Source organism: Pteropus medius, unplaced genomic scaffold (assembly GCF_902729225.1).
Source record: "Pteropus medius unplaced genomic scaffold, Ma_sr-lr_union100, whole genome shotgun sequence".
Taxonomy (NCBI): domain Eukaryota; kingdom Metazoa; phylum Chordata; class Mammalia; order Chiroptera; family Pteropodidae; genus Pteropus; species Pteropus medius.
In genome coordinates, this window is record NW_024341893.1 from 1,304,892 (window position 1) to 1,331,315 (window position 26,424).

At 52.8% G+C, this 26,424-nt stretch overlaps 2 protein-coding genes across 8 annotated transcripts; both read left to right on the forward strand.

Annotated features, from left to right (window-relative positions):
- Positions 1-32: 32 nt before the first annotated feature.
- On the forward strand, positions 33-16,169 carry SIRT2 (sirtuin 2). 2 transcript variants are annotated; one of them, XM_039854720.1, is made up of 16 exons: positions 33-183; positions 986-1,032; positions 4,018-4,066; positions 4,289-4,402; positions 7,088-7,129; positions 7,284-7,390; positions 7,515-7,571; positions 8,087-8,155; positions 12,307-12,436; positions 14,161-14,220; positions 14,477-14,532; positions 14,708-14,784; positions 14,868-14,919; positions 15,578-15,648; positions 15,796-15,862; positions 15,982-16,169. In XM_039854720.1, exons 1-16 carry the CDS (start codon positions 168-170, stop codon positions 16,135-16,137), a joined length of 1,170 nt encoding a protein of 389 aa, XP_039710654.1. In that variant the 5' UTR covers positions 33-167; the 3' UTR covers positions 16,138-16,169. The 2 variants fall into 2 exon arrangements, with proteins under 2 accessions (XP_039710654.1, XP_039710665.1); XM_039854731.1 differs by lacking the exons at positions 986-1,032; positions 4,018-4,066; positions 4,289-4,402 and having other exon boundaries at positions 67-183; positions 15,982-16,137.
- On the forward strand, positions 16,157-23,989 carry RINL (Ras and Rab interactor like). Of its 6 annotated transcripts, none has more exons than XM_039854666.1 (12): positions 16,157-17,185; positions 18,098-18,214; positions 18,408-18,567; positions 19,687-19,789; positions 20,731-20,803; positions 20,887-20,951; positions 21,237-21,386; positions 21,471-21,872; positions 22,221-22,532; positions 22,770-22,901; positions 23,016-23,179; positions 23,260-23,989. In XM_039854666.1, exons 1-12 carry the CDS (start codon positions 16,851-16,853, stop codon positions 23,314-23,316), a joined length of 2,070 nt encoding a protein of 689 aa, XP_039710600.1. In that variant the 5' UTR covers positions 16,157-16,850; the 3' UTR covers positions 23,317-23,989. The 6 variants fall into 6 exon arrangements, with proteins under 6 accessions (XP_039710600.1, XP_039710609.1, XP_039710617.1 ...); XM_039854675.1 differs by having other exon boundaries at positions 21,276-21,386; XM_039854683.1 differs by having other exon boundaries at positions 16,157-17,060; positions 18,126-18,214.
- The last annotated feature ends 2,435 nt before the right edge of the window (positions 23,990-26,424 follow it).

Sequence of the window (26,424 nt, forward strand, 5' to 3'; positions counted from 1 at the left end):
AGGGGCCCGCGCGGGGGTGTGCGAAAGCGTGTGTGCGGCCGCAAAGACAGCTGGGAGTTGTAGTTCTCTGCCTATCTCTGCCCCTCCTGTTTCCGGTGCCGTCACGGGACAGAGCCGTCGGTGACAGCCCCGTCGGTGACAGCCCTGAGGGCCCCCGCCCCGCGCCCATGGCCGAGCCGGACCGTGAGTCGGGGCCTCGGTGGGAGGATCGGGCCGCGCCGGGGCCTGGCTGAGGGCTGCAGGCCCCGGGGCCCGAGGGCGGGTGTGGTGAGTCCGGACGTAGGGGCTGCATGGGGAAGAGTGAGGTTCGGGGGGCCGTTGCTAAGTGACCCGTATTGCTAGGTTTGTGGGTTTCTGGGTCGCGAGGTTTTAAGGGTTCGTTTGCTATGTCTCCCGAGTTACTAATGATCGCGTGTTTCTCGAACCTGGGTTGCCAAGGACCCCCGTTGCTAAGGACTTAGATTGCCGCGGTCCCGGTTGCTAAGGGTACCTGGTTGTTAGGGGGAACTGTTGGATGCTAGGGGACCCCTGGTGTCCCTGCTTATCTCGTCCCTCTAGTTTCTGTGTCTCTCCTAAACATACCATGCCCACCGCATCTCCTCTCCAACACCCACCTCCTGTCCGAGTATCTCTTTTCTCTTCCTTTCCAAACTTACCTCTGCTTGTAAATATTACCCTTCAGTACACACTCACAATGTCCTTCCTAACTCCTCCTAAGGCTTCCTCAATGCCCTGTATCTTTTCTCTTTCTCCTAAACCTTCCCTTCCCCATCCCCTTTGTCCCTCACCGACCACCGCTCTTCCCAGCACTCTCCAGTCTTCTCTTCCCCATCCCTCCCCTCTCTTTACTCTATTTTTGCCACACCCCCTACCCTGTTGTAACTAGGTTGGTGCGTCTTCTTACCCCCCACCCCATGCTTTGAAGTTCATAACCCCTTAACCATTCCCCCCACTGTAACCACATCTGCTCCCCCTCCTCCCCCAGCCTCTGACCCTCTGGAGACCCAGGCAGGGAAGGTGCAGGAGGCTCAGGTGAGATGGGGGAAGGGTGGAGGGAAGGAGAGAGTGGACTGGTTCCCACACCCCACTCCCCAGGGGGGAGGGGACAGAGGGAAATGTTAACCCAGGGCCCTTGGCTCACTGCCCCAGTCCTTCATCCCACCTCCCAGTTCAGCCTCCTGGGGAATGGTGGATTCTGGGACTGTCAGAGAAGGGTGTGCAGCCTCAACCCTAGGCCTGCCCTCCCGAACTTTCCTCTCTCATTGCCCCCCACCCCACCCCGCAATCCCTTCTTGAACCTCCTTTATGCTGGTCCCGGAAGAGACAGGCATCCGATCTGGTCCTTGAACTTATGGATTTCATAGACAGATGACTAGAAAATGACCCTACAGGGTGATTATGAAAGTAGCCCAGGGCACTGTGAGAGCCCAACGATTTTAGCCAGTACATCTCCTGGAGGAATCCAGACTGGTCTAAGAGTCAGATTGAGGTACAGACACATTGTAGTATGTGCTGAGTAACTTAGAATTTTCTTAGGCACAGTGAGAAATGGTGTCCCATGCAGAGGGTACAGCTAGTGCAAAGGCCTGGGAGCATGGAAGAGCATGATGTGTTCAGTAGGCCGGGGGTGGTCAGCTGATTACATGCATGGTTAGCATTTATTGAGTACTTACTTCAGCTGGCCGCTCTGCTTAGTGCTTTGTGGGCCACATCTCATTTCATCTTCCTAGCATTCCTGCTGAGGTCAAGGCCTACTGCGGTCATTTTACAGATGAGGAATTTGAGGCAGAGTTGTTAAGCATACTGTCCTCTGTCCCTCGGCTAGAAGAGCGGGAAGGGTTTGCAACCCATAGCACCCGGCACACTGCCTTCCAGATATTTCGAGGAGGGGTAGACAGGCTGCCTTCCAGAGTCCTGAAGGTCCCCGCAGCACTTCCAGCTCCCGCTTAGGCCAAGTTGCTCCCACGGGCTAGTCAGGGCCTTCAAGTCTTTCCACAGAGCTTCACTGTCTGTGGCCTGAAAGAACGCCGCTCCCCACGCCCCCGCCCCCAACACACAGCCACGAGAGCACTGTTCCTATGTAGGTAATGCAGAAGCCGTGATTACAGCACCTCACAGGTGCAGGGCAGAGGGTACGAGAGCTTTCTCTCAGGACCAGGCTTCTCCCTCGCCCATTTTGCAAAGCAGGACCACTGTCAGAGAAAAAGAGTTAACGTTAAAAAGGATCCTTGGTTCCAGAGAGATTCGAGGATGTAAATTGCAGCATTGTCCATAATGGGGCAAAACTGGACACAACCCAAGTGGCTGTCAATAGATAAGTTAAATGAACTATGAGGCCTCCTTACAACATAACACTGTGCAGCTTCTTAAACGAACGAGGTGGGTCTATAATATCGTGTTCTGCGGAAGATGCAAGATGCAACATTGTACTATGGCATGAGCCATTTCTAGAAAAATAATGGATTTTATATGCAGAGAAAAACTGGATTAATTACCATTGTAGTGTTAATAATAATGGTTATCTTGACAGGGCTTAGGGGAGGGATTACGAAGCAGGTGCCCCAAGTTATACATTGTCTAACAGACTTTTTGCAAAGCTTAGGCAATCTAAAATGCAATACAAATTTTTAAATACATTTGGAAGGGAGGTTCCTATTCAAAAAGACTTGAAACAAGATAGTGAGTGATGGGGAAGAGGGATTGTTGGAAGGGTTTAAAGCAGGATAGTGAGTCGGTCAGAACTGTGTTTCTACGAGATCTGTTGCAGGGCCCAGCCCTGGCCTAACACACAGCAGCTATTCATTCGTTCAGTGGTGGATAGTTCTGGAGCTCCTGCCAGGTGCCAGACCCTATTCTGGGTGCTGGACATCCAGTGGTGAACACAGAAAACCCCTGTATTGGTGGAGCTGACCTCATGTGGACCCTGTAGATGTTCGTGATTGATGAATAGGCTGGAGATGCCAAAAGGAAGGGCCTGTGAAGTGGAGGGGCATAGGAGGGCCTGACAGGCCACCACGTGGAGGACAGCGGAGTAGTTGGGAGGTGGAGGCTGAGGCTGATAGCCCCTGGAGAAGAGGACAGGCTGGACCAAGTGGAGCCCTGGGGAGGGGACAAATCATGGTGGGAGGACAGGGGAGGGAGGTGGGACGCGTCTGGCAGACTGGGAGATGGCGGCCACACTGAGACGGGATGGGGAGCAGGATGGGGGAGATGCTCAGGCCAGGTTGGGACACAGTGGGAGTGAGGGGCCTGGGGTCCCTTAGGGGAGAGCATCTAGGAGGTCATGGGAATCCTGGGTCTGGGGCCAGAGAGGTGGCATCATCAGCGACTGGGCCAAGGCCATTGGCATGGATGAGGCAGCTAGCCGAGGGAAGGTGAGGAGGGAGAGCAGGGAGGGCTCTGGACAGAGTCCCCAGACCTGCAGTTTGGGAGCCTGGCCAATGGGAGGAGTTGAGGTCGGAAGGCAGTATCTGGGGGTTCCAGCTACCGGGCGAGGACCTGGGTGTCTTCATTGGCGTTGTTTCATCATTACGCAGTGACTTTAGTGAGGAGGGCTGCAGGGGCGCCAGGAAGGGGTGGCAGGTCCATGCTACAGGGGACAAGAAGAAATACAAGTGGAGGATGTGGACATGGCATGTGAAATGGCAGTAGCCAGCACTCCCTGAGCACTTCCCCCTCTAGGTGCTGTTCGGAGCACCTCGCAGAGTTTAACTCATTTCATCTCTCAGTAGCCCCCTGAGGGGTGCCCTCTGAGCTGGTCTCCAGGAGGAGGAGCACCCAGGCTCAGAAAACCAGAGTCACTCACACGAGATTATGCTCCTTGGGAAGAGCAGGCCAGGTCCCTGTAGGCAGCCTGTCCAGAGCCCACCACCCACCAGCCCCCAGAGCTGTCCCTCCACTGTCCTTCACTTCCTCTGCCCCACCTCCCATCTAGAGCCTTTTTCCAAAACTGTGTTGTCACCCCCACCCCCCACTCCCTAACCCTTCTTGGGGCTGGCCACCCCCCACCCCTTCCAGGACTCAGATTCAGACACTGAGGGAGGAGCGGCTGGCGGAGAAGCAGAGAGTAAGTATCTTCCTCGAGAGTCTGATCCTGGGAGCGTTGAGTGGGGAGGGTGGTTTAGGGCCCGGGTCTGGGTGATACCTCTTACCTCCAGGGGTGACATTCAAGACAGGGAATAATGGGTTCAGTGCTAGTGCCTAGACAGGGGGTCCCTGGACTGGGGCAGAGGCCCTCAGGGCCTCCCCTGCTGAATGCCCGCCCAGCAGCTGCTTTCCTTTTGGCCAGTGGACTTTCTGCGGAATTTCTTCTCCCAAACGCTGGGCCTGGGCACCCAGAAGGAGCGTCTGCTGGACGACCTAACCCTGGAAGGGGTCGCCCGCTTCATGCTGAGTGAGCGCTGTAAGTCATCCCTGCATCGGGCCGCTTTCCTCCTCCGGGCCCCAAGTGACTTCTCAGCCCCAGCCACTTGAACCATTCACACCTTTTGTTTGCAAGTAACAAGAAACCCAACTCAAACTGGTTTATGCCAAAAAAGGGATGTGTTGCCCCTTTAACTAAAATCCAGCATAAGCATAGCTGGATCCAGGGGCTTCCATGTTGTCAAGAATAATTGTTAATCCCACCCCCACCCCCCCGTAGCTCCTGGCAGCTCCGCATGCAAATTCCACCAGCCTAGCAGCTCTCACTGAAGGGAGCATCTTTCTCCCAGTGGTTCAAGCCCAGGAGCAGAGACTGGCTCCAGCTGGCCCAGGCTGGGTCACTCTTTGACCCCAAACCAATCACCATGTCTGATTGGCCAGACTTGAGTCACATCTCCATTGCAGATTAATTCTGTGCTCTGATTGGCCAGGCCTGTTTCATAGCATTTGCCTCATAGAGTTAGTAGGGGTTTAAAAAGTTAATAGAGATGTAAATGCCTGGGACAGGACCTGGAACATCACAAGAGCTGTGCAAGTGTTCCCTGTGATTATTACAGGAAGCCTCTCACAAGGGTGATGTGTAGGCGCCCCTTTACTAGGTCACTGTGTAATTTATATTTCCTGCCTCGAGTTGAGGTCACCGGAGTCTGAGAAACCAAAGCCCTTGGCAGTCCTCAGCTACAACAATGGCCCCTCTGAGTGTCCTGAACAGCCCTTTGTTGAGGACTTCTTCTCCGCTTTCCCTGTCCTCCTCAAGCAGCCAGACCCCCCACGCCCACTTCACCCCCACCCCGCCCCTCAGGCCTCCCTCTCCTGGGCAGGCCATGCAGCTGTCTGCAGTCCGCTTCTGGCTCCGGCTGGCCTCAGAGAACGCAGGCAGTGGCTGCAAAGCTTTTGTTCCTTCTGTCCTCCTGCGCCTGGGTTTCTGGATAATTGGCTTATGGGGGTGCCTATGAGGGGATAATAATACATAATAAGTTAATTTAGCCTTTACTGTTTGTCAGGCACTGGGCTAAGCATTTGACAGGCCTCCTCTCATTTGATCTTCACATTATACCTGTGAGGTCATTACAGGAGTGATCTGGACAGAGGAGGAAACAGGCACAGAGAGGCTGTGACTTGGGGCAGGGTCACACAGTTGGTTAGAGGCAGAGTCAGGACTCAACACCAGGGCCCCTGAATCCAGAGCACACAGACTCTCTCTCCACGATACACCCCGCCCCGGGTCCAGCCAGGCCTGGTCCGATGGCAGCCCCGAGAGGAAGCAGAGGGCTGAGGCTGAAGCAGGCTGCCGTCTCTGACACCCTTGTCCTCCTTGGATAGGACACCCCAGAGGCGCCTGGTTCACAGGGCCTCACTTGCGTCTGTCCATCAGCTAACAGGCAGATGCCAGGGTACTGTGTGGCAAGGTCACCTGCCAGCCAGCAGCTGAAGAGGCAACTGGGCTATTTCTGCATGGCCTGATGTGCTCGTGAAATGATTTGACCCCGCCACATCTTCCCATCCTCTTTTCTGGAAGCTGGTAAAAATGAGGGAACAAAGTGCTTACAGGTGTATGAATCATGGTCTCAAGTCTAGTACAATTGACTCAAAGAAGAATAGACACGTGTACAGTTGACCCTTAAACAACACAGGTTGGAACCATACGGGTCCTCTTACACGCAGATTTTTTCCGATAAATACCGTAAATGTATTTTCTCTTCCTTATGATTTTCTTAATAGTTTCTTTTCTGCAGCTTACTTTATTGTGACAAAACAGTATATAATACATATAGCATACAAAGTGTGTGTTAATTCACTGTTTATGTCATTAGTAAGGCTTCTGGTCAACAGTAGGCCGTTAGTAGTTAAGTTTGGGGAGTCAGAAGTTGTAGGTGGATTAACCCCCGGCTTGTTCTAGGGTCGGCTGCTAGGCACAGATCTAAGCTTTACATGAATGAGTTCATTCTCTCAACAGCCCTGCGAGGTAATTATGCCCCTTTTACAGACCAGGAAGCTGAAGCCAGGAGTGGTGATCTGAATGAACTAAGGCCTCCTGCTGGTGAGCAGGAGAGCCCGGGCCTGAAGCCCGCACCCGCTGTCCTGTTCACTGGGTGTGGGCTGAGTGCGGCCAATCTTTGTTCTTCACCTGAAAATTACCAAACTTCTGGTGGCTGATGTGTGTGATTATGGAGGAAAGGAATGTGAGGACGGAATGTGCATAACATGCTAGAAATAGATGGTCACCCAAGGTGGTGCTTGCAAGGTGAGGTGCTGCCAGGGAGTTTTCCAATAACCCGTAGCTCTTCTGGGGGACCCCCGCCCCCACCTCCTCACTAAGCTCTTATGCTTTTTGTCAAGATCTGGTTAGGGGGAGAAACCTCTCTGTGATCTTTTCTCAATTCTTAAGTTGGTGTAATTTCAAACCGTAGATCCTTTGTCCCCGCGCTGGCTTTTCCAGCAGTCGACTGTGTGACTCTTTCCCCTCTCTGAGCCTCGATTTCCTCATCTGTAAAACAGGGATGTTCACACCACCCACCCAAGATGGTTGGGGGGACCATTCATGCATCTGAAATGTTTGCCCCAGGGCCTGGCACCAAGTAAATAGTCTCAGGGGCTGTGATGGGTAGTATCTTTTGGGGCCAAGCAAAGCATGTCACGTGACGCATACACTCTTCTCCTGCAGGTCGCAGGGTCATCTGTTTGGTAGGAGCTGGAATCTCCACATGTAAGTGCTCCCTCCCCCAGTCGCCCATCCCAGGTTTGGGGGAGCCCCTTCCAGGGGCGAGGAGGAGCCATGTCTGGGCCCTCACTTGGGAGCCACTATGATATAGATGAGGCCCAGGTCCCTGATGGATTGCTCCCTGCCCCTCCTCCCCCAGCTGCGGGCATCCCTGACTTCCGCTCCCCATCCACTGGCCTCTATGCCAACCTGCAGAAGTACCATCTTCCCTACCCGGAGGCCATTTTCGAGATCGGCTACTTCAAGGTATGTACTCCCCCAGGAAGGAATGAAGGAATGTCTGTCATGATGTGGGAAGGATGGGGCCACCTGTTCCCATCTCACCTGGGGCATCTGGATGCCCACCTGCCCTCCGCTCTTTCTCTCACAGAAACATCCGGAGCCCTTCTTTGCCCTCGCCAAGGAACTCTATCCTGGGCAATTCAAGGTGAGCTCGTCTTTGCAGGGGGGATAGAAAAGGCCAAGGGACAGCAGGCATGGGAAGGGCCCTTTGGACAAATATCATGTAGTCATTCAGTACATGGGCTCTGGACCCAGACTGCCTGGGTCCAGCTCTCGGTCCCTCATTTCCCGCTCTTGCGATCTTGAGCCTCAGTTTTCTCATCTGTAAAATGAAGCTGAAAGTACATGAAAAGGGTTGTCGCGAGGCTTAAATGAGTTTACGATACATGGAAGAGCCCAGACTCTGGATCTAGGCTGCTTTTGTACGAATCCCAGCTCTGCAGCTTGCCAGCCATGCGGCTTTGGCGAGACGATCAGCTTCCCCGTGCCTCAGTTTCCACATCTGTGAAATGGGGATAATGACAGTCTCTGCCTCACGGGGTCAGTGTGATGATGATACCATGATGTAAAACAGGCATAGCGCCTAGACCAGTCCCCGCCTGTGGCGATGCGGGACGTCTTCTCTGCTGTTATCAGCGTTGTCATGATTGCTCCCTGCAGCCAACCCTCTGTCACTACTTCATCCGCCTGTTGAAGGAGAAGGGGCTGCTTCTGCGCTGCTACACGCAGGTAAGTGGGATGCGGGTGTCCTGGGAGGAAGAGGGCGGCCTCAGCGCTGAGAGCTCCAGCCACTGCTTCTTTGTCATGTGACCTGCACTGAGTCATTTCCTCTCTCGGCCTCAGTTTCCCCTGCTATAAAGCAGAGGCTAGAACAGCTTTGCGCTCTCGGATCTGTGGTGACGTGGCAGTGAACCCCAGTCGGGACCGTCCCATGTGTACTGAGAGAGGACCTCATATCTGAGGGGAGGGGACATCATTTGCATCATAGGGTTTTCTGGCAGATGGCACCAAAGTGACTTGATCTAACCAAATCCATGCACTGTGACAATGTCCTAACTGGTGGATGTGGTATCCTAAGGAAGAGGCACCTGTTTATAATTTGCACAAAGGCCTCGAGTGAGCCACGGCTCGTGCATGTCGGGCACTGAGCCCAGGGCCTCCCGGGGGTACTCAGGCAAGGGCGGCTCACCTCGCTGGCTCCTAGACCAGTCAGCAGGACTTCTGGGATCTCTCACCGTAACAGGAAAAAATGCTTGTGCCTCTTTGTTTTATGAATACTGATTGAAATGACATATTGTACTATACAATGATATCATGCATGCTATAAATCATACCTCAGAACCCCAAATTATAAAATAGAGAACACATGCATATAACTAGGTGTTCTAATATTTCCTTCCTACACTTGGCAGCATGGAACCTGCAGCCTCGGAAGCTGCCACCAGGGGCAGGATGAATTATTTTTCGGTCCAGATTTCTCAAAGGGGCAAGTGCTCTTGCCTAGGGACCATGGTGTGATGGTGGAGGGGACTGTTAGTTACCTCCTTCTAGAAAGAGCCCTCGCTCAGGATAAATCTGACCTTTCTTCCCAGAGAGTCAGTTTTATCCACGGGACGTGACTCAGACATGATACAAACGGCTTACCTGAAACCGAGTTCCCTCTGAGCATGATTTCATGGACTCCTCACCACGGCCCTGCTGGCATCCCTGTTTGTCAACTTCTGTCACACATATTTACTGAGTGTCAACTCAATGCCAGGCACTGCTGGCAGCAAACAGAGCAGACTGCCCTGCCCTCCTGGGGCTGACAGTTTGATGTGGGGAGAGTGACGGTGGACAAGGTGGATAAGTAGCTTATCTCGTGTGGCAGATGGTGAGAGTTCTGTGGGGCAGGATTAAGCAGGAAAGGGGAATCAGAAGTGGGTGTGTGTGTGTGTGTGTGTGTGTGTGTGTGTGTTTTGGAGGGCAGGTAGCATATGTTGCAAACAAGGCTCCCTGAGACGGGGACATTTAGACTAAGACCTGGAGGAGAGGAGGTGGGGAGCTGTGGGATTATCTGGGGGAGGGCACCCAGGCAGAGGGAACAGCCAGTGCAGAGGTCCTGAGTGGAGACTGTATTTGGCACGTTCAAAAACCTAGGTCTGATCAAGCGAGTAGGACGTGGTATGAGAGAACGGAGGAGGCGAGTCAGAGCGGTGACAGGAGCAGGCCGTGTAGGGCCTCAGGAGCCACAGGAAGGGCTTTGTCCTTTATCTTGAGTGACACGGTGCCACAGGAGGGCTCTGAGCAGGGTAGGGACATGGCCTGACCCGGGTCTCTGTCTGGCTGCATGTAGGGACAGATCGTGGGGGCAGTGGGGAGGGGGTTACAGAGACCGCAGGGGAAGCTGCTGTGATGGTCCAGGCAGGAGAGGATGGAGGCCGGGCCAGGTGGGGGCCGCGGAGAGGGAGAGGTGGGCGGGTTATGTATCAGTTTTGAAGGTGGAGCCAACAGGCCTTGCTGATGGATTCAGTGTGAAATGATTCATGAGGGCGAGGAATCAAGGACTGGACAGCTCTCAGCTGGGGGGCGGGGCAGAGGAGGCGTTTGCTTTGAGGCATGTCGAGGTAGAGATGCTCGTCAGACACCCACGTGGAGATGTGGACAGGCATTTGGATGTAAGAGTCTGGACTTGAGCTGGAGTTTAAAATTATCAGACAGGATGAGATCACAGGTCCTAGAATGAGAAGCCAGGGCTGCTCAGCGGGCTCACTTCCCAGCTCTGACAGGAGGCAAAATCCCCTGCCCTTGACCACAAAGCACACCAACTGCCCTCTATTTTTACCTGAGAGCCAATACAAATCCATTCTGGGGTCAGAGCATCCTGTGAGGCATCCCCCACACACACACACTTACAATATTTAATGCATGGAATTTAACTACATGTAATATTCAAAATGGCATATTACCTAAAATAGACAAAGGTGGAAAAAATCTTTCCACTCTCACATTTTGTGAAACCATTTTTTTCAAACCTGTCACCTTCCTCGACCTCAGCCACTTTTTGAGTCATTGACCCAGTTTTTTGGAACACATTGTCTTCACTCTTTTCTGAATTGTGACAATGCAGCACTTCTGAAGTGATGTATGATGCTATTTTTATCTCGATACATAAGTATCCATTCAAACATGAAAACAGTTGTCCTGTTCACTCAAATCACTATGATCTCAGCAAAACATTCTTTTAAATATATATATATGGGGTTTATACTGCGCGTAGGGTTTGGGCTTGGCTTTCTTTCACCTGACCCCTTGTCTTGGAAGACCCTTCCATATCCGCAGCCACACAGCAGCTTCATTTTTTCAAAAAGCTGCAGTCGGCGATGTGTCAATCAGGGATGCGATGTTTGGAAATAAAAAGGGAACCAAGGTTTAACAATGAGGAGATTTCAGATGAAAATCAGACTTCAGCCTCCTCCTGAAAATTGGGAAGAGCTGGCTGCATGCACCCTAGCTGGCTTTCCTGGGCAGAGCTGTGGCTGGAGCTGAGTGGCCACTGCCCACCCCTGCCCGGGGCCGCCTCCACCCCGTGGCCTGTTTCCTGCCAGGCACCGGGGACAAATGGCAGTTCCTGCATATCACCACATGTTCAGTGCTTGTCCTTGAGTCCAATACTTCCCTGGGCCGTAGCACCCAGCTCCCAGCTCCCTTCCTACAAGCCACTACTGTTGGCTCCTTTGTGCATGTCCTTCGAAGATGTTCTATACTTAGGCAGATACACAAAGTCATAGGTGTTTTTTCACATCCTATACACACTGCCTTTGTGCTTTTGTGCCTTGTAACATCTTGGAGAGATCATTTCATATCAGTACATACAGGTCAGCCTCATGGTTTTTGTTTGCTTGCGGTTTCTTGATTAAACGTGGCATCAAAGAATAACACAGTCATTTAGGCAGTTCTTCTAAATGCTATTGAGTTATTTGCACGCGCACTGCTTACTCACGCGTGAGGGAGTCAGTCAGTAGACTGAATCAAGTAACAAAGGGAAAACTAGGATTTCTGGTAGAGCGGGAAGAGGAAAAGCTTCAGAGGGTCTGGGAACAGTGACTTGTCTGCATGTTTTGGGTATGAGCTGATTGCTGGCAAGGAGCAGAGAGGGCGGTTGAGGCTGTTGAGAAGGAACCCTTCCGATCATTCATGGAAAACTTGTCGGTTCAGCCGTGGGCCACATGTGACAGGCCATCTCTCTGTGACATCTGCTAGTGTCCTCCGTCACCACCTGCCTCATGGGCAAACAAAAGCTACTCCAGAGGGGCTGTTTGTTTCGAGGGAAAAAGAGAGAGCACAAGTATCTTTGTGGAAAAGAATAATCTTGTTTTGTCAATTGCGAAAGTATCTGTGTCTTAAAAGAATACAAGTTAATTTGCCATCTATGAAGCTGACCTCAGTAAGAAACTCAGCTGCTAAATAGGAAAACTGCGTGATTAAAACCAAATAGTCCCCCCACCACACACGGCCGTGGAGGTTGGGTGCTGCACAAAGACCCCTCTCTGAGGGGCATTGTTTACAATGGAAACTAGATTTGTACATTTATTTCAGCAGATTTCTGGCAGGTGGCACTGAAGTGTGTGGTTCTAACAAACAAGTTTTCTGAAAAATGGAAGCAAAGTGGCCTGAATTTGTAGAAAAACGCCAAGAGGGCTCGTGGTGGCCATCGGCCTGGCTCATGGCTGTTTGGGTTTGGGCCCCCGCCTGGATGTGTCCACAGCTTTTACCCTTTCGGTGGCACGGTCAGAGGGAAGAGGTTTTGGACACACCCTGCCCCTTACCTTTCCCTCCTCACCTCATCCCCCGAGGGCTGTGGTTCACTCCCTGCCCTCTGCCCTCCGCCCTCCTTCCAGAACATAGACACTCTGGAGCGAGTGGCGGGGCTGGAGCCCGAAGACCTGGTGGAGGCCCACGGCACCTTCTACACGTCGCACTGCGTCAGCCCCCTCTGCCGACAGGAGTACGCGCTGAGCTGGATGAAAGGTGAGGGCCCGGAGGGCACCGGCCGGGCAGGCCTCCCGCCCACCGTCCGCTCGTCAGCGCCAGGAATAGGGTCACTGGCCTGTGGGCACCACACAGCTCCATGGCTCTTCTCAGTAGATAACGGCAGCCCCCAAAGGCTTGAGGCAGAAACGGGGTTCCGTGCTCCCAACGCCACCTCACAGACAGGTTATAGTGGACACGAGCTCCACGCACACACAGACACGTGTTAGCAGAGAGGCCCCCAAGCAGTCGCACAGCCTGTTCCATGAGGTCATGAGACCCTAGCTCTTTGTCCTTTGAGGGGCGCTGACCCCGTCTTACGTAAGGTGCTCATCAAGGAAAACGAAACGAAATTTTAACAAGAGCAGAACTGTCCAATAGAACTTTCCGAGGTGAGGGAAATAAATCTTCCATTTCTGCATTGTCCAACATGGCAGCTGCTGGCGATGTGTGGCTACTCCGCCACACTTGAAATGTGGCTAGTAGGACTGAGGAACTGAATTCTAAATGTTATTTCATTTTTATTAATTTAAATTTAAAAAGACGGCCATGTTGGATGGCACCACAATTCAGTTAGCCCATTGGATTCAGGCAAGCAGAATCGATGGTGTGTGAAGCCGAACACAGGCCCGGCTGGGGGTGAAGCTGGGGCCGCCCCTAGGGGCCTGCTAAAGTCATAGTCCTCGTTCATGTAAGGGCAGAGTGTCTATAAAAAGAACAAAAAATCCAGCCAGTCCACGTTTCTTGAATGCCAACAAGAGCCTATTTCTGACATCCATTGTGCTGATTAAGAAGTCACTTATTTCACCCATGGAAACCCGTTTCTGACATTCTTTATGCTGACTTCACAAAGCCTCCGGTGTCCATGGCAGACAAGGACAGCACTTGTGGTAGGGCCTCTGGAGTGTGGCCTTTCTGATGCCACGCCAGCTGACCGCCCCTGGGGTGACGGGTCCTGAATAGCCAGCCGCGTGCAGCTGGGAGTAGTTACAATTAACATTACCCCATTATGGTCACTCACAGCGGTATCCCCTGCAGCACCCCCAAAATAGCAAGCCATCAGTGCAGAAATGTTTTAAAGTAAACGACAGGCATTAAAACAGTGCTCTGTGAATGTTTGTTGAAGGAATGAATGAGTGAATGAATGAGTCTGTGTGTTGCAAGTGACAGAATGCGTTCAGATTTCCTTAAGGAGCATGATTGTCATAAGGATTGTGCGTGTGAGTCAGGGGTGGGGGGCCAGTCACAGAACCCAAGTGTGGGAAGCAGGTGGACCTAAGGATTTGTACCCATCCCAGGATCATCTGCGTATTCTTCCTTCTCTCAGCCACCTGGCCTGAGGCCACCAGGCATCTCTGGCCCAGGATGAAATAGGGCCGCCCTCAAAGACCCCCTGAGTCCAGTCCCCGGGGAGTGGGGTGTTGGGGAGTGCAGTGGTCCCTGTTGGCGATAAGTCTGCTCATTTGTTTATTCTTTCCTTTAGTAGCTATAGACTGATACCAGGAGCCACCCTTAGACTCCTGGGGCATGGGGGTAGGTGGGGACAGTTCTCTGAGAAGAGGGGTCCTTCCTGGGCAGGGCAGACACCCCAGAAGGTTCCTTGGTGACTGAGGCATGTTTGTGTTGACACCGAAGGAAAGAGCATGGGGAGGCAGCAGGGCAGGCTGCAGCCCGCAGCCCCCAGCCTCTCCCCTCTTCCCCTCCGCCCCCTTCTCCATGCCCAGAGAAGATCTTCTCCGAGGTGACCCCCAAGTGTGAGAAGTGTCAGAGCGTGGTGAAGCCTGGTGAGCCTGGGGCCAGACTGGGAACCCCCAACCCCTTCCCAAGAAGGTCACACGCCACCCATCCCGCCTCTGATCACCTCCTCTCCACGGAGAGGGTCCTGTAGCCCTGGCCTGTCCCCCGCTGCCCCACGCCCTGCCCAGCCCTCGGGTCTGCCTTCTGCTCCAGCTGTCCTTGCCTCCGATTCCGTGTCTGCCTCCCTGTTCACTGTCCCTTTCTGTCCTGTGTTGTCTGTCTGTTCGTCTGTCTCCACCTCAGATGTTGTGTTCTTTGGTGAGAACCTCCCAGCGCGTTTCTTCTCCTGCATGCAGTCAGTAAGTGTCCCCAGCATCAGCCTGCACTCAGCCCATGTGGGGACAGCCTGGGTCCTGCCCTGGGGTGGGTCACTTCCCCAACTAGCTTCGGGTGGGCATGTAGTAGAGGGCAGGGGACTGCGGCCCAGCCTCAGAGGAGGGTCCTGGGGCCCTCATGGCCTCTCCCCCTTCATAGGACTTCCTGAAGGTGGACCTGCTCATCATCATGGGCACCTCCCTGCAGGTGCAGCCCTTTGCATCCCTCATCGGCAAGTAGGTTAGGGGCGGGGACGAGGCGGGGTGGGTGCTGGGGGGGCCAGGACGGGTCCTCGCCACTCAGCTCACCATCCCCCCAGGGCACCCCTCTCTACTCCTCGTCTGCTCATCAACAAGGAAAAGACTGGCCAGGTGAGTCAGCTCTTATCACATCCCCCCGTTCTTCCCCACCTCCTCCTCACGTGGGTCCCCATTTCCTCCCACTGGCTTCCTAGGAAGAGACAGGTCTCTAGGGAACCCAATAGTTCAGACCCCTCAGCTCAGGACCAGGGATTCCAGAATCTAGAAGAGTCGGTCAACTTCCAGGCTGCCCTGACTCTAAGATTCCACAGGCCTCTGGGTCAGGATCCTTTTGAGCAGATGATAGAACCCCAACTCAGAGCGACTTAAGCCAGTACTGGGATGTTGTTCTTCCTGGGACTGAAGAATCAGGGCTAGCTGGAGCCCAGGCCTTCAGCGCTGACATCAGAGCCACCTGCTACCTCTCAGCTCGCCCCCTCCCCCAGGTGGCCTCACCCTCAAGCACGGGCTCCCTCCTGGGGGGCGATGTTTCTTCCAAGGGGCAATAGCATACCATGTGCCAGACACTGTTGTAAGCACACTCCCTGTACCAATGCACTGACAGTACCACCCTAGGAGTGGGTTTATTGATCACCCCCACTCTACAGACAAGGAGACTGAGGTTCAGAGAGGCCCGCTCACTTGAGCAAAGTCACAGAGCTGGGGTACAAACCCAGGCCACCTGGCTCAAGGGTCTGTGCTCCTAGCTCCCTCCCCCTGCTTCCTGCAGACTGACCCCTTCCTAGGAATGATGATGGGCCTCGGAGGAGGCATGGACTTCGATTCCAAGAAGGCCTACAGGTGAGGCCTGAGTCTGCTGTGTGGGCTGGGGCCTACAGGGGACAGGTCCAAGAGGGGAGGGAGGGCATAATGGTACATGGACAGGGCAGAGTTGTCAAGCGCCCGGGACAAGCCTGGACACGCCTGGACTCTCTCACCTGCCCGCAGGGACGTGGCCTGGCTGGGTGACTGTGACCAGGGTTGTCTGGCCCTTGCCGACCTCCTCGGATGGAAGGTGAGGAGCCTGGACCACCCCAGCCCATCCTGAGCCCAGTCCCTGGATGCCTGTCCCATGTTCCTCTGACCCCATGAGGTATGGTGACCTCTGACCCCTGGGAACTTTGTCCCCTGTAGAAGGAGCTGGAGGACCTGGTCCGGAAGGAGCATGCCAGCATAGACGCTCAGTCGGGGTCCGGAAGCCCCAACCCCACCACTGCAGCTTCCCCCAGGAAGTCCCCACCTCCTGCCAAGGAGGAGGCCAGGACCACGGAGGGGGAGAAACCCAAGTGACAGCTGCTTCTCCAGGCAGGATGCCAGCTCCTTTAGGACACATGAGCCCCAAGCAGCCCTGGCTCCCCTTAACTTGCAGCTCTTGTGTGGGAGCTCAGAGCATTCCCTCAATCCCATAACCGCTCCCTCCTCAAACTGGGGTTCCAGCCCTCCCAACCCCAGCAAACTTCTAAAATCTACTGAGGGCTGAGGCTCGGGCAGCCCATCTCTAACAGCTTAGAGCCTCTAACCACCGCCGGGGCAAGGATCAACCTCCCCTAATCTCTAACTGCTCCCAGGGCCAGGGGCCTCCAAATTTCTAACTGTCTCAGGACAGAGTCCCCAGGATCCCCACACACTACTACTCTCAGGGGCCTGTAACTAAGTAGACAAAACCTAACCTACCCTGGCTGGGGGTGGGGGCCCTCCAAACATAACTCGCTCGCGGGAGTCTGAGCCTGAAGGCCTCTCACCTCTCTGCCTCCAACTCCCAAAGTGGGTGTGGGACAGCTTCGCTCAGGACCAGCTTCTCATGCGATGGTGGGTACATGATGTTGCTTTTGGAGACAAATTAAAAACAAAAGCTAACAATCAGCGTCTGGCCTGGCTGTTCCTTTCTGTGGGTGTACAGGGAAGCACTGGGGTGGGGGTGATCTCCAGCCACCAAGGAAACCAGAACATCTCCAGGCTCTCGTGAGATCCAGCAAGGGGTGCAAGAGGGGACTCTGGGGTGGATGGGAGCCTCATGGCTCTTATCCCTGGGCTTCCAGTCTGCCGGGGTCCCTTCCTCCAAAGCCCTGTCACCTGAGGCCCGAGCCCTGGGAAAGAGAGGAAGGTTGACTTCAGATACCCCCAGCTCCGCCTCTTCCCCTGGCCTGCTCAGCTTCCTCTCTGTGAGGAACACTTTCACTTCCTGTTCCTCCAGGCCTGCCCTCAGAGAACAGGTAGGGGCCCCTAGGGACCCAGCAGCTGCCATCGTCACCCACTCTCCCTGTACCTTTGGTATCAGGCAGCTGCCCAAAACCGCCCTGCCCAGCGCCACCCTCCTCCTCCCCTTCATGGGACCCAGGTGAGCACCTGCCTGCTTCCCCACCCCTCCTGCCCACTCTCCCCTGAACAGGCACCTGCGCTTGGTCCTCCCTTCCTAAGACCCTGAGCTTCTGGGCAGCAGGCTGACTGGTCTGGTTAGCTGTTTATCATCCTCCTCCTCTACCCACCCCAAGAAGGGACGCCCCTGAGAGCAGGGCCTGTTCTGCCCATCACCCTTTCCCCAGGGCACCGGCGCCTAATCCTGGGCCCGTACTCAGTAAATATCCGTGGGATACGTGGATGCATGGGCCCAGGTTTCCCACTCCTGGGAGCACTACAGGGAAACTAGTCAAGAATGCCCACCTTGACTGGCAACCCACTGTAGGATCCGGGACCTGCCTAACGGGGTCCGATGGGCAGATGTAGAGGGACAGCTGCGAGATAAAGCGATGAGTAAAATAATGGCAGAATCTAGGTAGTAGGTATACGGATGTTCCCTGTAAGATTTTTTCCATTTTTCTAAATGTTTGGAAATTTTCATAATAAAATATTGGGAAATATTTGAGGGACCCTCTGTGGTCTGAGAAGGGAGGAAGAGGGATGTAGTGTAACATTTGTCTCATTTGTGGAGCCTACTATGGGCCAAGCTCTTTTCCAGGCCCTGGGTTTTGACGAGTCTCGTTACTCAGCTGGTCCACATTCATATGGCTGCACCGATGTTAAAATCGGAAATATTTTCCTGCCATTTGACGAATACCTGTCATTTTGAGTCTCTCGTCCCCCACCCCAAGACACAATAACCTCCCTCCTGGCATTCCCAGATCTCCCCATCATCTAGCAACGAGAGAATTCGCACCTGGCGCGACAAGGAGCCTTGGGTCCGTTCTGATTGGTCAGGGTCTCTGCCTTATTGGTTGTCAATATTTTGAATATTATCTCTGAATTGGAGCAGCTTTGAGTCTTATCTTCCTCCCTGCCAGAGGCCAGACCATGGCTTGCTGGCCTCCCACATCCTGAGGATGGCCCAGCAAGAGGGCAAGGCCACAGCAGACCCCACCAATGAGGAAAGGTGAGGACTATTGGGGCTGGGGTCTCCCTCTCCTATCCCTGGATTCAGAAGCCCCTTCCATCCAATGCCTGCCCCCTCAGGACCTTGAACTTCATCTCTGATCCTTCACCCCTGGGCTTGCTCTCCCTGTACCTTCAACTCCACCTCAATGCCCACCTCTGATTCTTGGTCTCTGGGACCCTGCCCGTCCCAGACTGGTCCTATCACAGGAAAATGGAGCAGGCGAGACCTGCTTCGGGGTTCTGGCGGCCCCAGAGCCACTCCTTCGCCTGCGGAGGACATGGGGGGTGTGGCAAATCCCAGAGCTGGATGCCCAGGGTGCAGAAGCCCTTCTGGAGCTGTGGCCACCGGGGGTGAGTACTCACAGCTGGGGACTCGTTCCCACCTTCCCATGACATCCTAGATTAGTCAAAGACTCTGCTGGTTGTTAGTGACAAAGAGCACAAACAGGCCAAAGCAAAAAGGCTACTTACTGATTCAAATGACTGAAAAACTCAGAAGTAAAAGTAATTTCAGGAATGCCTGGATCCTGAGCATCAGACAACTTATAAATTTCTCTTCATCTTATTTCTTGGCTTTGCTTTAAACTGTGAGGAATTCTGAATGTTTTGGACTATAAATAACAAACATTCATGCTATAGTAGTTTAAACAAATAGGCATTTATCTTTCTAAAATAACCAGAAAGGCAGCTGCGGCTCTAGTTCAACAGCTTGGGTGACATCGAGGCCAGCGTCTCTGCAATTCTCTTGGACTTCCATCATGGTTGCCCAGTGGCACACATATGTACTCCAGGCAGGAGGAAGGGAAGAAAGGAGGCACTAGTTTCATCTGTTTCTTTTACCAGCAAAAGCCTTCACATTTGATTCAGAATATATGGATAGGGCCGAGGTAGCAATTTTTTTTTTTTAAGCTCACCTGGGAATTATACAGCCAGAGATAGGAAGTTCTGCCCGCATCGATGATTATCCATCTTCTATGGCTGCGCATATTAATGCCCTGAACAAAGCTAGTTTTGCAAAGAACAAGTCATAGATGTGAATAATACAACTAATGAGTCTACCACAGCTTCCTCCTCCAGATGGGTGTGGGGCTCTTTCCTTGTGGTGGCAGAGATGGCTGTCCCCAGCTCAGCACCACATCTCACCCCGTGAGAACCCCAATGTCAAAAGAGGCCTCTTCTCAAAGAGCTCCGGCAAAAATCCTGTGGAAGAGTCCCATTGGCTGACCTTGGGTCACATGTCCATCTCTGAACCAATCATAGAGCACTGTCATCCCGTTGGCTAGGTCAGGTCATGGACCCACCTCTAGGACTTGGGGGAAATCAGTCTTATCCGCATGGACTGAAAGAAGGAAGTGGGTTTCATTAAATTTGGGGTGTGGAACCCAAAATATGGGGAGTGGATGCTGGGCAGGCAAAAGTAACACATCTGCACAAATCCTCTTCATGCTGACATTTGTCTCCACCCCCTAGAGTTTCCTGGTCACAGGACATGACTCCAGCGAGGTCCTGATGTTGAGGACAGGACCTTCACCGGGGGAAGTCAATACCTACAAGATCCGGAAGCTTCCCGGAGGTGAGGAGATTGCCCCCAAGTTTCCAGTCAGCAGCAAAGTTATCATCAAGAATGGTCAGCTTTACTTCCAAAATATCTTCCAAACGTTCCCCATCCGCTCTGCCTCCATTGCCCTAATTTGAGCCACCATCGCCTCTTACCCAGACAATTTCAGTAGCCTCCTCTCTGGTCTCCCTGCTTGTACTCTTCCCCTCCTGCAATCCATTCCGAGCATGGCAGCCAGAGCGGTTATTTTCAAACATCAGTCGGACGTTATACATTCCTGCCTCAAACCCCGCAAAGGATATGCAGCTTGCTTACATACAAACTTAAACTCCTCATCATGGCTTATAAAATGTTGTATTAGCCAACCTGCCCACCCCTTCATCTGCCGCCCCTCATTCACACTGTTCTCTTCTCTGTTCCTTGAGCGCACTCGATGAGTCCCAGCCTCAGGGCCTTTGCATTTGTTCACCCTGAATGGATGCTCTTCCTTGTACGATTAGTTTAGTCTCCACCCTTCAGCTTCTGTGGAAATGTAATCTTCCTTGACCACCAGTTAAGGTAGAGCTGGTCATTTTCAATCTCTCCATTTTGTTCATGGCATTCAATACAATATACACTTACCTTTATTTTTCTACTCATTTGTTTTCTGTTTCCCTCTGCTAAAAGGTAAGCTATAGGAAGGCAGTGAAGGTGTCTGCCTTTTGTCAACTGTATCCTCGGTATCTGAGAATGAACGGGTGCTCAATAAATACTTGTCTAATGAATGAATATTTGGCAGAATAAGTAGGATGCAAGCATAAAGACACAGAAAAAGATGGGGACTCCGAAGGGTGGAAATTTTCCTGTTCTGAAGGTTCTTAGGAGATTCAGGACTGGGGAAGAGAGAGTCCCAGGGAAGAGGAGGCTGTCACCCCTCAAGTTTCCTAACTCATCCCTCCTTGCCCCCCCACCCCCAGGTATGTCTCTAGAATCCTCCAACCTCTGCATGCCGGACCTGCCCCACCTCCTGGCCTTCCTATCAGCCAGCAGGTACAGGTTACCCGTCAAAAGGGCTAAAGGGGATCCTTCCCTAAGACACCCCACCCACATTGCATCTCCTTGTCTCTTCTCAGGGATGTTTTGCCCAGAACGCTGCTCTTGCCCCCTCCCACTCTAGGGCCTGGGGAACAACACACAGGTGAGTCATGGCTCTCTAAGGGAGGGAAAGGCCAACTTTCCACCTACTGGGTCCAGGAGGATGGCGCTTGGGGGACCAGACTATTAGGTTGGAGAGAGGGTAGGGAGGGGGTCTGAGGGAGCTGGGGGGCGGGGCTTGACTCCCGGACCTGAGTGAGGATGAGTGGGGCCGGCCAAGCCACAGCTCTTCCAGTAAGGAGGCTGGGAATTAGGTTTCTTGGTGCCCTGAAGGACCCAGGGCTGGCCCCTTGGACATGTGAGACACCTCACTTCTGCTGGCCCCCAGATCCTCTGCAGATTGGCAATGTCCAACTCAACACCTCAGGGAGGGTGCTTTCCGTGGTGAACCAGCTCTACCTAGAGGCCCATAGAGGGTGGGGCGTGGAGCAGACCCCTCCAGAGACACCTTCAGAGACCGCGGAGAAACAGGGTGCAGGTGAGCTGGGCAGGGCCCTGGGCCCCCGAGTCGCTGGAGCTGCTGCTGCTGTTCTGGGGGACCCAACCCTCTCCTCACATCCAGCCCCCAGGCACCCCGCCCCTCACCGGGTCTCCTGGGTAGAAGGCCCTCTCAGCCCAGAAGTACACCATCCTGGGCCAGCTCTGGCCAGCCTGGTGGAGGAGGAGGAGGAGGATGGCAACTATAAAGATGAAGAGGAAGGGCCTGAGGATGTGCTCACTCGTCATGTCCGGGTGCTGGCCAGGGCCCGGAGCAGCTACGTGGCCAGGCAGCTCCGAGGTCTTCGGGCACGCCTCACTTCAGATGCTGGGGGCCCCCACAGGCCTGGGGACCCCGCCACAGAGCTGCTTCAAGATGTGCGGCACCTCCTTACTGACCTCCAGGATCACTTAGCGAAGGACCCGGATGTCAGGGCTGTCGTTGGGAGCAGGGGGCCCGGGGTACCCCAGAAGGACGAGGATCTTGGTAACGAGGAGGAATGGGAGGGAACTTATGGCCACTCCCTGAACCTACAGGTTCACGTCTGTCATCTCTTGGCCCTACGTATGTGTCCACACCCAACTTCTTCCTTTCCATCCTGTGCACACGTGTTTCTTTTTCCACTCACACGCCCTTTTCGACAGAGTAACACCTATTCTGTTCACCATCACTCCATCTCACACAGGTGTGACAGCCGCGATCCCACACCCATGTCTAAACTTGCGGGGCCAGAAGCTAGGGAGGAGGGGCGGTCGGCTAGGGTGGGTCTATGGAGAGAGCGGGTGCGCGAGCGTCAGGCCGGTGGGCCCCCCCTCACCCGCCCACCCCTCACAGGCCCCGCAGTGGAGGCGGCCTTGTGCCGGGCGGTACTGGCACCGCTGAAGCCCGCTCTGTGGATGCGACTCCGCACACTCCGCGCTCCGGAGCTGCGGCGACTGCGACGGCGACAAATAGCCCTGCGGGCTGGGGCGGGGCCTTCCGGAGCTCAGGGGGCGGGGCCCGAGGGACAGGGTCCGGCCCTGCGGAGCCGCATCCACGCGCGTCTTGCGCACCTCCACGCCGCCTGCGCCCCACGCCGCAAGGTGGCGCTGCTACTGGCGGTGTGCAATGACGTCTACGCGGGCCTGGCTTCCGGCGAAAACCAAGGTAGAGGAGGAGTAGACCGGTTTTGAGGGTTGCAGGGGCCAGGTAGGCGCCTGCGCGCAGACGAGGGGCGAGAGTGGCACGCTCTAGGGGAGGCGTCTATGCGGGCTTGGGGGTCCGGGAAGAGGCGTTTGCACACCCAAGAAGGTGGAGGCGCAGCCAGCACTCGCGGTCCTGGAGATGGGACGGAAGGTGCCTGCACGACCCATTCATCTCAGACCCTGTCCTTGGCTCCCCCAGAGCCCCTGGGGGCCGACGCCTTCCTGCCGGCGCTGACTGAGGAGCTGATCTGGAGTCCCGACATTGGGGAGACACAGCTGGACGTGGAGTTTCTTATGGAGCTCTTGGATCCGGAAGAGCTACTGGGAGAAGGTGAGCCTGCATCCCCAGAACGTCAGGACCCAACAGTGGGGCGCCCCGAACAGCAGGCGGGAAAACTGCAGGGGCCTTCAGTGGAGCTGCGCCGACCTCTCTGTCTTTCTCCAGCCGGATACTACCTGACCACGTGGTTTGGGGCGCTGCACCACATTGCCCACTACCAGCCCGAGGCTGGACGCGCGCCCCAGGGGCTCAGCTCCGAGGCCCGTGCCTCCCTGCGCCAGTGGCACCGCAGGCGGACGCTGCATGGACAGGACCGCACCGGAGCCCAGGTGACCATCCGTCAGACCGAGGTAGAGGGGAGGGCTGGCCTTGTTGCCTTTCTGACCCAGACCCCTGCCTCTCCCCACAGGCCGACCTGCCTTTTGAGGAACCATGGGCAATAGAGACTGTGCCGAGAGACCAATGACGAATTAGGGGTCTCAAACCTTTCTGTTCCTCAAGCAAGTTGCAGAGGCACCTGGGACAGCACCAACTTCCGGCCCTGTGGTTTCGAGGCAGCAAGGAGGAAGAGGTCTCACGAAGAAAAAGTGGGTCTACCCCGGGGCCTTTGCACAGGCTGATCCTGCTTCCTGGAATGCCTTTCCCTAACATCCACATGGCAGATGTCAAGTCTCAGTGGGGCTCTCCCGGGCATCCCTGTAGAAAACTGTAACTTCTCCCCGGGGTAGCCAGAATAATGCCACCCCACTCTCCCCACACACACACAATGTCCACTTCCTAGTCCCCAGAATCTGTGAATTTGTTAACTTATATGGTAAAAGGGACTTTACAGATGTGATTAAATTAAGGATCTTAAGATGGAGGGGTGATCTGGATTCCGGTGGGCCCAATGTAATCACAAGGGTCCTTATGAGAGGGAGGCAGGAGGGTCAGAGTCAGAGGAAGAGATGTGATGATGCAAGCAGAGGTCGGAGTGATGGCCAGGAGCCAAAGAATGCAGGCACCCTCTGGCAGCGGCAAAAGACAAGGAATGGATTTTTTCCAGGAACCTTCACTTTTTAAGATTTTAGATACTTAAGATCTATTTTGAACTTCTGGCCTTCAGAACTGCAAGAGAATAAATTTGTTATTTTAAGCCACTAAGTCTATAATAATTTGTTATAGCAGCAATGGGAAACTAATACACTCCCTTACTCTGATCTTTATTTTTCCATAGAAATGATCAGTTCCTAACACATCATATAATATACCTATTTATTGTGTTAATTGTCCATAGTCTTCTCCCTCCCCTTACAACAGCATTGTCCAATAGAGATACAATGCAAGCTACACATGTAATTCTATTTATTCAAGCAGCTACATTTTAAAAGAGCTACAAACAAGTGAAATTAACATTTAATTTAACCCAATGTATCCCAAACATTATCACTTCAACATGTAATCATGTAATCAACACTTTTAAATTATTGAGATATTTAACATTTGTGTGTGCGCGCTAAATCTACTGTGTAGTTTATACTTCAGCACATCTCAGTTGGGACCAGCCATATTGCAAGGGCTCATAGCTACCATTCTGGACAGTGCAGCCTTAGACTGTCAACTCCAAGAGGCTGGGGATTGTCGTTTTGTTCGTAGCTGTATCCCCTGTGCCTAGACACACACCTGGCTCACAGTAGGTATTCAGTAAATACTTGCCAAATGATTCAATGAACAAAGCTTTTGGGGTAGGCTGAAGAGGGCCTCCCAAGAGATATCCATTCCAGATACCTCTGGAATCCATGATTATTACCTTATTTGGAGAAGAGTCTTTGCAGTTGTTATTAAAGATCTCAAAACAGGGAGATTATCCTGGATTATCCATGGGGGCTCTAACTGCAATCTCGTGTATCCTCATAAAAGGAAAGCAGAGGGAGATTTGACACAAACAGGAAAAGGCAATGTAAAGGCAGAGCAGAGATTTGAAGACACTTACCTCAAAGATTGGAGAGATGCAGCCACAAGCCAAGGAATGCTGTCAACCATCGGAAACTGGAAGAGGCAGGGGACGGTTCTTCCTTAGAGACTTCAGAAGGAGTGGGACCCTGCTGACACCTTGATTTCAGCCCAGTGATAGCTGAGTTCAGGCTTCTAGCCTCCAGAAGTGTAGGAGAATACATTTCTGTTGTTTTAAGGCACAGAGTTTGTAGTCCTTTGTTACAGCAGCCACGGGAAACGTAACAGGAGCAAAATTGATACCCTTCTCAGTCCCATTCTAGCAACAAGGGCCATTCATCTATAGATACAGAAATTAGATCGACAAATAGGAAGATCCCTCTTAATCCATCTGGCAAAGAGATGCGTTGCCGTTAAAATTTTACGTTTTACAAATGACCAATATTCTGTAATTTTAGATGTCAGCTAAAAAATGAGCCAGGAAAGAGTTTATCGCAACTGTTTTTGACAGCCCAAAAGCTTGAGGAAGACTGCACTGAGGAGCGAAGCAGGAAGGATGTGGCCTCTGATCTTATGTTCAAGCAGAACTACAGGGAACAGCCAGACCCCAGCAAACGTGAGGGGACCATCTCCTCCTTCAAGAAAGAGCCAACCTCTATGGAAAGCAGGGTGCCGAGAATGTCATTGTATTTATTATGTGTTTATGTATGTATGTATTTTCAATTTTTTAAAACATAGTAAAAAGCATAAAATTTACCCTCAACTATTTTTAAGTGTACAGTTCAGTAGTGTTAACTATATTCACATTGAGGTGTAACAGTCCTCTGGAACTTTTTCACCTTGTAACACTAAAACTATACCCATCAAACGCAACTCCCGTTTCCCCTTCCTCCCAGCCCCCAGCAACCACCCTTCTACTTCCTGTTTCCACGGTTTTGATGACTCCAGATACCTCATAAAAGTGGAAGCGTGTAGCATTTGTCTCTTAGTGAACTAGTTTGTTTAGCTTAGCATCACGTCATTAAGACTCATCCATATTGTAGCACATGACAGGATTCCCAGTTTTAAAGACTGAATAATATTCCATTGCACACATAATACCACATTTTGTTTATCAGGCCATCCATCGATGGACGTTTGCTTTGCTTCCACCTCTTAGCTCTTGTGAATAATGCTGCAGTGAATACGGGTGTGCAAATATCTTTTTAAGACTCTGCTTTCATTTATTTTGGATATATACCCAGAAGTGAAATTGCTCGATCATATAGTAATTCTATGTTCCATTTTTTTGAGGAACCTCTAAACTGTTTTCCACAGTGACTGGACCTTTTTACATTCCCACTGGCAGTGCCCAAGCGTTCCAATATTTCCACATCCTCGCCAATACTTACTTTCTGTTTTTTGGTAGTAGTCATCATTATGGCTGTGAGGTGATACCTCACTGTGATTTTGATTTGCATTTCTCTAATGATTAGTGAATGATTAGTGATGTTGAACATCTTTTCCTATGCTTGTTGGCCATTTGTATATCTTCTTTGGAGAAACGTCTATCAAGTCCTTTGCCCATTTTTATTTATTTATTTTTTTAGGCGAGGCAACCCTTGGTTGACCTCACGGATTGCAAGGACCTTGTCAGCTTATA